This window comes from Bos indicus x Bos taurus, chromosome 3, assembly GCF_003369695.1.
Source record: "Bos indicus x Bos taurus breed Angus x Brahman F1 hybrid chromosome 3, Bos_hybrid_MaternalHap_v2.0, whole genome shotgun sequence".
In the NCBI taxonomy this organism is placed as follows: domain Eukaryota; kingdom Metazoa; phylum Chordata; class Mammalia; order Artiodactyla; family Bovidae; genus Bos; species Bos indicus x Bos taurus.
The window spans coordinates 95141021-95153265 of record NC_040078.1 but is presented as its reverse complement, the minus strand read 5'-3'; the positions used below and the strand labels follow the sequence as shown (position 1 = coordinate 95153265).

Here is a 12245-nt window from a genome sequence, read left to right as displayed (position 1 = left end):
AACGGCCGAGAGAAGCTACCCCGCATCCGAGGTCAGGGCGGGGTGGCCCAGAGGAGATACCCAGCGTCCGAGGCCAGGGGTGGCAACGAGAGGAGTTACCCTGCGTCCGAGGCCAGGGGTGGCGATGAGAGAACCCCGCGTCTGAGGTCAGGGGTGATGACAAGAGGAGTTACCCCGCGTCCAAGATCAGGGGCGGCAGCCGGGAGGAGATACTCCACACCCCAAGCCGGAGGCCAGGGGCGGCGGGCGGGAGGAGCTACCCCACACCCCTAAGCCCGAGGCCAGGGGTGGCGGCCCGGAGGAGCAACCCAACGTCCAAGGAGCAGTGGCTGCATGGGCACAGGAGGGCCTGAGAGGAGCTATCCCATGTTGAAGGACACAACACCTGATTAAAAGAGCCTGCCAAAGGCTCAGTAGAATAACAAAAAAAGACGTGCACCAACGCATATCATCATGTCCAAATCTGCGACCCGTGGACTGCAGCATGCCAGGTTTCCCTGTCCTTCACTATTTCCCGGAGTTGACTCAGATTCATGTCCACTGAGTCAATGCTGCTGTCCAACCATCTCATCCTCTGTTGCCCTTTTCTTGTACCTCCATCTTTCCCAGCAGCAGGGTCTTTGCCAGTGAGTCAGCTCTTTGCATCAGATGGCCAAAGTATTGGAGCTTTAGCATCAGTCCTTTCAATGAATATTCAGAGTTGATTTCCTTTAGGATTGACTGGTTCCATCTCCTTGCTGTGCAGGGGACTCTCAAGAGTCTTCTCCAGCACCACAGTTTGAAAGCATCAGTTCTTCAATGCTCAGCCTTCTTAATGGTCCAGCTCTCATATTCGTACATGACTATTGGAAAAACCATAGCTTTGACTATACAGACTTTTTTTTTGCAAAGTGATGTCTCTGCTTTTTAATATGCTGAGTTTTTCATAGTTTTTCTTCCAAGTAACAAGTGTCTTCTAATATCATGACTGCAGTCACCATCTACAGTGATACTGGAAACCAAGAAAATAAAATCTGTCACTGTTTCCATATTTTCCCCATCTATTTGCTGTGAAATGATGGGACTGCATGCTGTGATCTTAGTTTTTTGAATGTTGGATTTTAAGCCAGCCTTTTTTCACTCTCCTCTTTCACCCTTAGCAAGAGGCTGTTTAGTTCCTCTTCGATTTCTGTCATCGGAGTGGTATCGTGTGCGTATCTAAGGTTATTGATATTTCTCGCAGCAATCTTGATTCCAGCTTGTGCTTCATCCAGCCTGACATTTCACATGATGTACTCTGCATATAAATTAAATAAGCAGGGTGACAGAATACAGCCTTGATGTACTCCTTTCCCACTTTGGAATTAGTCCATTGTTCTGTGTCCCATTCTAACTATTGCTTCTTGACCTGCATACGGGTTTCCTGGGAGACAGGTAAGGTGGTCTAGTATTCCCATCTCTTTAAGAATTTTCCACAGTTTGTTGTGATCCACATCGCCAAAGGCTTTAGCATAATCAGTGAAGTGGAAGTAGATGCTTTTCTGGAATTCCCTTGCTTTCTCTGTGATCCAGCAGATGTTGGCCATTTGATCCCTGGTTCCTCTACCTTTTCTAAATCCAGCTTGTACATCTGGAAGTTCTCAGTTCACATACAATTCAAGCTTAGCTTGAAGGATTTTGACCGTTACCTTGCTTGCATGTGAAATGAGCACAATTGTAGTTTGAACATTTTTTGGCATTGCCCTTCTTTATATAGGATTGGCATGAAAACTGATCTTTTGCAGTCCTCTAGCCACTGCTGAGTTTTCCAAATTTGCTGACATATTGAGTGAAGCACTTTAACAGCATCCTCTTTTAGGACTTAAAATAGCTCAGCTGGAATGACATCACCTCCACTAGCTTTGCTTGTAGTAATGTTTCCTAAGGCCCACTTGACTTCACACTCCAGGATGTCTGGCTCTAGGTGAGTGACCACACCATTGTGGTTATCCAGGTCGTTAAAACCTTTTTGGATAGTTCTTCTGTATATTCTTGCCACCTCTTCTTAATCTCTTCTTCTTCTTTTAGGCATTTGCTGTTTCTGTCCTTTATTGTGCCTATCTTTGCATGAAATGTTCCCTTGGTATCTCCAGTTTTCTTGAAGAGATCTCACAGTCTTTCTCACTCTATTTTTTCCTCTGTTTCTTTGCCTTGTTACTTAAGATGACTTTCTTCTATCTCTCCTTGCTATTCTCTGGAACTCTGCATTCAGTTGGATGTATCTTTCCCTTTCTCCTTTGCCTTTCACTTCTTTTCTTAGCTTTTTGTAAACTCTCCTCAGACAACCACTTTGCTTTCTCTTATTTGTTTTTCTCTGGAATGGTTTTGATTACTGCTTCCTGTACAATATTAGGAATCTCTGTCCATAGTTCTTCGGGCATTCTGTCTACCAGATCAGATGTAACTGTAGGCAAGCTTGGGCCTGTAAAATGAGAAAGTTGTTCTTAAAGATTCTTTTTTGAAATGTTTTACTTCTTTCTGTCATAGTCTAGTCCATTTCTTCTTTTTAAAAAAATTGTTTTATTTCATTTTCAGCTTTATTGAGGTATAGTTGAAATACAAAATTGAAAATTTAGTTCGTTTCTTAAAGTGTTGGAATGCTGTCACATAATGGTGGAGCCACAGTAATAGTAGCTAACATTTATTTAATGAACTTTTATATGTACAGTAGTCCTAGTAGAAGCTGGGCAGATGGTCCGGAGAAGGACATTGAATCTCATTGTCCTCCCAGCTTTTTGACCGTCCCTGAAGCCCCTCAAACCATAAAATGGTTTGAGCTCAGGAAAAAAAAAAAAAATTGCCCACTAGGTATAAAACCTTTAATAGGTGAATATCTAAGCCAGAGGTGCAATAGCCATTTCTATGATCTTTAATAACAGAAGTCATGTAACTTTTATAGGACTGAAGAAAAGCTTTCATGCTGTGCAATGCAGTTTTGTACCTCACTTCCTCTTTGAAAGCTAGAATTGACATCCTCTTCTTGCTTAATGACTGTATTTGTTAACTGAAGTTTCACTGTATTCTGTTTAATCTAAATTCTCTTATAGGCAGACACATGTAATATAAGGCTAAAGGCAGTGTGTATCAGTATTGGGTGGCAAGGAGGAGGATCGGGTAAAGTTTTACATTGACAAGACACTAATATGCTTTGAACCAGTGGACCTGCAGGGGAAAGTAGAGGGAATTCCAAGAACAAAGGCAGTAAGAGAGACAAGCTTGAAACTTTCAGGAAACAGCTAATTGGGCTGAAGTAATAGAGCTCTTCAAATGCAATATTGATAGTTATAAAAGCCACTGTTTAGTGAGTTCCTGCCATTCTAAGGTTCACCGTCTTTCTCATTTAAGTCTTAACAGCAACCATATAAGGTAGGGTAATCCAGATAGGCTAAATCTCTTCAACAGGGCTGTACTGGCAGAGAAGTAACTTTGACAGTAATCCAAGGTTATCTGGATCCAAAAACCATACTTGATAATAATAAAATATGTTCTTTGCATGTGAAATGAACTAAATATTTGGATGAAGAATGTAATTCTGATAAGTATCCATATGCTTGGTTATTATTTTCTAGATGAGCTAAAAGTATTAATCATTGATTTCATATGGGAATTTATTAAACATGAAACTTTGAACTACTGGCATTTTACTTGTGTCATAGAATATAACATTATTTGATAAGAATTTACCTTTTTTTGAGATCTTTAATTACATATTTGTTCTGAATCTCAAAAGAAATAGTCTTGAGTTGAATTGCCTTTGACCAGAAACTCAACTAGTCAAAAAACGGGTTTATAAGAATAGGGCTAATTTAAGGGAACATAATCGTATCTTTAAGAGACATTGTGATGAAATGTCTTTTTCCTTGAATTAAATATTTCAGTATTTGAGCCTAATATATATGTATCTGAGACTTGCCCCTAAAATTTCTCTTTGAAAAGCATATTTATACTTGAGCCCTTACAAAGTCTCATTATGGGTGCTCTCTGTTATTTTCTTTTGAACCCCAGAAACCATTGACTAAAAACAGCCTCAGCTGATGCTAGTTCTGAATACTTAGGGAGGTTATTTCACAGAATTTTTTTTAAGTTGTTAAACAGTTTTTTCAAATTGTTAAAAAAGGTTGTGTCAACAAATTCAGCTATTATTCCTGAAGGCATAATCTCCTACTTGCACATGTTGGCTATCATTGTAAACAAATGCCTAAATTGTAGAGATCATGAATAATCCTACAGGATGAATAAAAATAACATTTTCTAATGTTAATGTGAATAGATAGTTGTGATTTAATGTAAGTTTTCCTATGAAGACGTTATACATAGATTGAAAGTGTTATGTCTCAATTTATTCAGTAGAGGGGTTATCTGAAACACTGTATTAGGTGGCTCAAAAATGGTTTTAGCCACAATGAAATCATTAGGTCAGAGATGAACTATCTTCATTGTTTTCATCGAGTTGAGATCTTTTCCCAGATGTCTCATCAGAGGTTTTTTCTGAGTATCTTATCTAATAACGTAGCTTTCTCCATCAATCAAGGAACTTTATTTTGTTTACACTTCACTCCCCATCACCTAGCACATAACAGATACTCAGATATCTGTTGAAACAATGTATAAAGAGTGTGAATAAAATTATCTCATAAATGTGAGACTTCCCTAATGGTTCAGACAGGAATCTACCTGCAGTGTGGGAAACTTGGGTTCAGTCCCTGGGTTGAGAAGATCCCCTGGAGGAGGGCATGGCAACCCACTCCAGTATTCTTGCCTGGAGAATGTCCATGGACAGAGGAACCTGGCAGGTGACAGTCCATGGGGTCTCAAAGAGTCAGGCATGACTGAGCAACTAAGCACAGCACAGCGAGTAGAAAAATAAAGCAATACAGTTGCTTGAACAAAGTTGACCCTTGAACTACATAGCTTTGAACTGCACAGGTCCAGTTATGCATGGTTTTTTTTTTTCAACTAATATGTACTACAGTACTGCATGATTCATGGTTGAGTCCTCGAATGTGTTTTCCATTTGGAAGGAAGGTGGCCTCATTTGGCTCACTGGATCATCATATCCAAATACATATCCAAAGCCTAATTTTACAGGAATTTATTGCGATAATGTCTCATCTTTCCAAATAAACAAAAAATTAATTTTAAGATTGTTGTCTGTATGGAAAGAAATAACAAGTTTGCAAATGAGAAGAATCTGTAATGGCCAGTTCTAATGTAAATAATGATATATACCAAGACCATGAAACTCCCATTGTGGCCTACAGAATATTGAATACAGTCCATTTGGTTAATTAATTACATTGATTTATGTTTGTGTATCAGGAATGAATATGTCTGTGTTATGTGGTTTTCCTATGGAAATACTTCAACTAACATTCCATGCCAGTTTTACTGTAAACCTTGTTTTTATATCCTTTAACAGTAAGTCAGATATGCTAAAGTTAAGGCAGGGTTAACAGAATTTGATGCCAGTGCGTATTTGTCCAATTTCCTCCCTCTCCAAGGTCCCCTCCTCAGCCCAAAAAGGAAGAAACAAAAGGAAAACATTACCTAGAAAACAGATTTTTTAAAAAATAATTATTTTCTCCATTTTAAAAAATTTAGGAACAAGTTCCAGTTCCGGTCTATCATCCAACACCTAGCCAGACTCGCCTAGCAACTCAGCTGACTGAAGAGGAACAAATTAGGATAGCTCAAAGAATAGGCCTTATACAGCATCTGCCTAAAGGAGTTTATGACCCTGGAAGAGATGGATCAGAAAAAAAGATCCGGGAGTAAGTTTTAATTTATACATGTTTCAAAGGTCTTTCTTCAGAGATTTGTTTTTTAAAAATATTCTGTTGCATTTTAAGAGTCAGATATTTAATGAATTCTGGGCAAAAATTTGTTTAGATGTAGAAATTAAGAATTTTCGTATAAAAAAGAATAAACGATGGTACAAATTCTGACCATTTTATAGGTTGTCTGTGTCCATTTGGATGACAGTTAATGTCAGTTAAAAATTATTTACCCGTGTAATAAGTGTGAACTAGTACCAGCATTGCTGGTGGCCTAGTCAATTGGTAAAGCCGTTTGGCAATATTTCATGGACCTTTAGATCTAAACCCTTTGAGACAGTTAATTTTAGAGACCTATCCTAGAATATGTACCTCACTTCAGCTCCCAGAGTTTTATGTGCAGAGATAGTTACCATAGTTCTAGTTAGTGAAAAACAATAATAGAGGAATACTTCGGTAGGTTATATAGAGGTTAAAATTGTTTGCTAAGGATTTTAGTGATATGAGGAAAATCTTATCTATTTCTTAATTTATAGAATAATTGTACTAAGTCTGATGAGTTATATATAAAATTTTACTTCAGGGAGATTTTTCCTTCAGAGTTCATTATTGTTTGAGAATCCCTGAGAACAACTATTTTCCTTGTAGGTTAAGAATGATCTTTACCAACACAGACATAAAGTAATTTATTATGCTGTGCTTGGCTGTTTGAGCTGTAGCACCATTTAGGGTTAGTGGTTCTGTATTTATATGTAGTTATTAAAGTGAAAGCTTCCTGGGCTTACACTGAAAACTCAGTTCAAATAAAATTAATCTAACATGGTTTCTTATCTACTAAAGCTTCACATCCTCCTTAAGGTGTCTTCTGTAATATGTAGCTGTTTTTACAAGCACTGTTCTAGCAGTGGACTTGATTCCTATCTGATACCTTTCTCTTTGTTGATTGCTCTCAAACTCTTCAAATTCCCAGGTGATTGAAATAAGAGATTGTAGCAGGATAACGCTAAGAAAAAATTCCGTCTGGATGCTTAGGTGATAGAATGACAGGAAGCCGTTTTTGTCTGTTCATATTAACACTGTCTTTGTAATACGGATTTTAAAGAGTATTCTAGATAGATCACTTGTCTAAAAATACTCTCTCATTTCTCTCCCTCACCCCAACAGGTGTGTGATCTGTATGATGGACTTTGTTTATGGGGACCCAATTCGATTTCTGCCGTGCATGCACATCTATCACCTGGACTGTATAGATGACTGGTTGATGAGATCCTTCACGTGCCCCTCCTGCATGGAGCCAGTTGATGCAGCACTGCTTTCGTCCTACGAGACTAATTGAGCCAGGGTCTCTCATCTGACTTCAAGTGAACCATCATTTTTGGTGGTTTTGATCTTTTGTCACTGAGCCCAAAGAGCCAGGGATTAGGAATTAAGATCATGCACAAAAGTTTCCTAAAATTTCCTGAATGGCTGCAGATGTTGGGGAAAGTACGTGATATTTTAGAAACTTAGGGGGAAAAGTAGGATGGTATTTTTATGTAAAGCCTTGACCCAGTGTTTAAAAATATAATTGTATTTAGATCTTGTTATTGCTCCAGTACATAGGAATTGTGTAAAGTGTTACAGCAGCTGTATATGTTTCAATTGTGTGTGTCAAAGATTAGGAAAAAGATAGTGGTTGTTTTTTCCTAAATGAAATAACTTTCTTCTTCTCCCCCACCCAAATTCTTTTCTGAAGTTGCTGGCATTTGGGTCAAGGTTTTATTAAAAGCTACATTTTATAACACTGGCACAAAAAAAGTAGTTTTAAGCTTGTTTGCACAGTTCTTTTTTTCCATTGGAAATGGAATTCATTGCCTTAGGTCTTTTTTAAATAGTGTATTATTATCGTTGGGGCTGGCTCTATGCTTGAAAACCAGTTTATTTATAACCTGTTATAAGTGCTATATCTGTTTGCAGTTAGGAAATGCAGAATTCAAAGTGATCTCCTAGCTTGTAAGCAAACTGAGATGCACTATCCCTTTTCTATTAAAATAAAAATCAGTTAATGTGTCAAGAAACCAACTCTAGTGAAGTCAGGTTTAATATTAGCCTTTCTTATGTGTTTCATCTAATTATTTTGGTTGTTAATATGGTGATAATTATTTTGGTTGTTAATATGGTGATAATTAAAAGTCAAGGTAAATTTTAAATATTAGGAATTCTGATTTATTCAGCTTGAATTATGCCACCATGCTTATGTAAAAATGAAAGTGGCAACATGGTTAAACTGAGAAAGTTTCTCAGTTGTAACAATTTTGATTTTTTCTTTCCTGTGACCTTCCCTGTTGTCTTGAACCATAGCAAAAGGATACTGCATCTCTTGTTGTATTGCTGAGGTTATTGAAGTTACATAAAACACATCTCAGTCTCTGTTTCTTGGAAGGAAAGTCCTGCTAGTTGACTGACAATTCTAAGCAGGGAGAATTAAGATAAATGTGTTTAATTAATGTTTTGCACACAAATGCAGAATTTGTATAACCACATGACATCATAGTTGTGATCTCAAAAAAAGGACTTTATCTTTTTCTTGCAGTTAAATGTAGGAATTCTCTGAAACTCTAAGCTTCTGAAGTGTTAGAGGTAGAGATGGTCTAGCAAAGATGTAGTTTGTAATGTTTTATCCATTTAGCATGTGTTTATTTTTTGTTATGTACTAGAAGGTGACATATTTGTTTGGCTCAGTGATAATTACAACTAAAAAATCATTCATTAGCGAAAGGAGAAGCAATCTCAACCTTAACAAATCAGAAATGTTTCTTATTATTTTGTATTGAGTTGAATATTTGACTCTTTAACACTTTTCTGCATACAAAACACAAGTCAAGTCTCTTGAAGGGTTCTTCATAATTGTATTATAGAAGAATTAAGTATGTTATAAGCACTTAAAGATTTGACATTCAACTGTAGCAGTATCCATGTTGGTTAATTTTCTTATGAGCCCCATGATGAGTTTGAGAAAAATTGAAAGAAATTATAGATTATCAGGTTCTGTTAAATTGTTACATGTATCTTGCTTAAGTTTTTGTTCATTAATTTATATCCAATTACATAAAGCAAATTTGGAGGAAACACCTGAAGTTGTGCAATATTTTCAGCGATATTTTTTATCTTTGTGTTTTCTACTTAAACATGATGTCTGTCATCAAGTGTTATAGTCAGACTTTCTTTTTTTCTAGATTGTCAAAATTGGTAAATGAACATTTTTTTTTAATCATCTTCTATGTTGCTATTAGTCTTTCTTTATTAACAGGTTTCTTTTACAGAAGTTTGGCGGTAATATTGAGGGAACCAAGATTGAGCTGAATTTTTTTTTTTAATAAGGTACTTTGTATTCTTTAATTTTGATCTCCACATACCATGTTAGGAACCATCAATTTTGGCTTTTACCAAGTTAAATAAAGTTATAATACAGTTGTAAAGGGCTAAAGTTAGAATTGATTACATAAGAATCAATTCTCCCAAGTTATCTAATCCTTTCTTCAGAACACACATGTATAAATTTAATTAATTGCCTTTAGTTTTCTAGGTATATATATAAACTTTGGGGGAAGTATTTTTTATGGCTTGGCTTTTACTATCATCTAATCATAAGTTTAGACGCTTGGTAGCTTCTAAATTTTCTAAAGCAAATAATAGGCATATTACCCTGTTATCCAGCATAATTGGGATTGGGTAAAACGTGTTCAGGCTTGGCTGTAGGATTTGAAATGTCTGAAAAGCCTGACCAGGAAAAAATAAAAGAATCTTACTCTTTTAAATGTAAACCATAGAAGAAATACTTTCAGATACTTGGAGTTTGGTTCACACAAACTTTTTAAATGCTATGAGTGTTCTTTATAAGACATCTCTTATAACAGGTATTGACTCTCCCAACTACTTTTGGTGTCTATATGACATAAAGCAGAATATATAGTGAGCATCGAAGTAACAAGTTCTCTATGTGCAAAGCTCCTCTTTAGGGAAGCATACATTTTTAAAAAGGATTAACAATAAAGGAGTACAAAGTAAAACTGCCTGTGGTCCTTAGACTGAAAATGGCAAATAGAAAAGGTAAGTTTTTTGGCATAATTCCTAAATGTAGACAGTTGGTGGCCATGTTTGCTTACAAAGGCATTGGCTAGCAGATCAGTTTCTCAGAGTCAGCTGAGGACACTTGACACTTGCATGTTAAGTGCATCATAGCTAATCAGCTGATTTTTTAAGCCTTTAAATTTGAAACCAGTGGACATGAGAAAAAGTGGGTTTTTGGTTAGTATCTCCTGAAGTAATACTAAATTTACTCACCTGAATTTAAAGGTCATCTGTTCTTTTACTGGGTCGGGAAAAAGATCGTTTGTAGCCCCTGCTTGCGTCCCGTGTAGCTCCCCTTTCCTAGGCTTCCCTAAGACTCAGGCTCGGCGCGGCTTGTCCACATCATGTGAGGGTGGCCATGGGAGCCCTCAGGGTCATTCAGTCATATTCTGACTGCCTTCTGTTACTCCTTTGGAGGACAGAGTTTAATTCCTTCTAATTTCTTCCTGGTCCCACTTCAGAAATATTTTGCCATCATTAAATTAAAAAGTGTGGAGTAAAAATGTCCAGCTACAAAATTTCATCTTTGCACTAAATGTCATTACTGATTGACCCACTGTTAGGTGACTGACCTGAGAGCTATCAAGAAATGGCCTGCGAATTTTTCTTCAGTTCTGTATTGTCAGAACAGACACTTGCTTATGGCCAGGCAGTAATTTAATTAATGCTCATAATTTGGATTTAGACAGAGCTTTAGTTTGTAGAAATTTCAAGTGAAACATAAGGATTTAATGGGAATGACTGTTAACTGCTCGATTACATTATATAAAACACCTTAAAATGATGCTTTTTCTGAGTGGTTTGAAAGATGTAGCAAGTCCACTTCATGTATTTAGGGAAAGTTAAGTGGACGGTTTGTTTTCTCTTCACATAAATTATTGTTTTTAACTAGAGAAAAATACATGGTTTTTTAAGCTCTAAGAGTTACATTATAACACAGTAATGTTTGTATTAAAATGCCATATAGAAGTTAGTATGAATGAGGCACATGTAATTTGGGAATATTAAATGTACTCTGTAATGCCTTTTCTGAGAGCCTCTGGGTCTGAAAACATCAGTATTGGGTGATTGTTTATTCAGGTTTTGATTGTCCCAATAACAGGTATCCAGACTTTGCTTTTTGATTTATCCTTCATTTTCTTGCATGGGAACAGAAAATGCAGATAAATTCCTTTACAACTCATTTCTTGATCCATAAACCGTTTGTTAAGAGGCTTCAGTAAAATTTTACAAAAGGGGTTTGTACTTAACCTGCACCTTTTAATTGTCCACATTGTTCTTCGTTACATTATCGCCCTGAGCAATGTGCATCAGCCCAGGACAGTAACTGGATACATCTAATTAATGTTACTGAGAGACTGAAGAATTTAAGGAAACTTTAAGAGGTACTGACTTCTCTATTTTTGTTTTTTGAGAAGAGTTAATGTCCACTGGAAGACTTTAGTTATCTTGGATGCTTTCCACAGTAAGTTTGTTTTTGTCTGCATAGTGAATGAAGCAGCATTATTAATAAGGTCCAGATTTTAGGCATCTAAAACTGATTGTGATCAAATGAGAAGCACTGCCTGTTTGCCTTGAACACACTGTAAGCAGTGCTTATTGACTGTTTCTTGGTGCTGAGAGAAAGAAGTTGAAAAATGCAACTGAGGGTTTACTTCAGGAGTCTGGTCATAGTAGTGAACTCTGAATGATTACGAGAAAATTCCCTTTTCTCTGGGAGCCATATAGTAGTTAATCTAGTCATTTTGGATCCAAAAGCAGGTTGTAGGTGTTATGTGAATTGGGAAGCCTGGGCTATCTTAGCGGAAAGACGTTGAGATTGGCTTCCCAGCACTATCCATACCAGAGGTATGGGAATAAGCTACATTCTGCCAATTACAGAATCAAAGCCAGTCTCACCTTTGAAATAATGCAGAATAGTGATCTCTTTCCATGAGGGTAGCTGAACTCAAGTACAGATAAGTTAATGGCTACAATTTTAGAGTATGCACCGAAGGGAAGTTGTTTTCCACAAACTATTTTTCCTCATGGCCCTTGATAATCACTATAATGTTATTTTGATATGAGGAATAATAACCGTTCTTCTAAGTAGTGAGATGGATGCTAGCTGGGCATTTTCAGATTGAAGCTATCTTTAAGAAATCACGTTTATGGGTTTGGATTTCAATAAACTGCATTGCTGATTTCTCATGAAGAGTAGAGAACATGAAATGCCAACTCACATGGACACTTAGAGCCTGATTATCACTTAGCATATTGAAAGTGTTTTCCTCCCCCTAAGTGTCATAGCTGGTGAAGAGAAGATGAGGTGTTTTAATGGCAATTCACATGAAGCAGGAGCAA

The 12245-nt window shown here is 36.9% G+C and overlaps 1 protein-coding gene across 1 annotated transcript in view; it reads left to right on the top strand.

Moving 5' to 3' along the window:
- RNF11 (ring finger protein 11) overlaps positions 1 to 9047 on the top strand; it is a 47423-nt gene extending 38376 nt beyond the window's left edge. The window contains exons 2-3 of the mRNA XM_027537298.1: positions 5620 to 5789; positions 6957 to 9047. Coding sequence (XP_027393099.1) covers positions 5620 to 5789; positions 6957 to 7128 — 342 coding nt within the window. The 3' untranslated portion in view covers positions 7129 to 9047. The remainder of the gene's footprint in view (positions 1 to 5619; positions 5790 to 6956) is intronic.
- The last annotated feature ends 3198 nt before the right edge of the window (positions 9048 to 12245 follow it).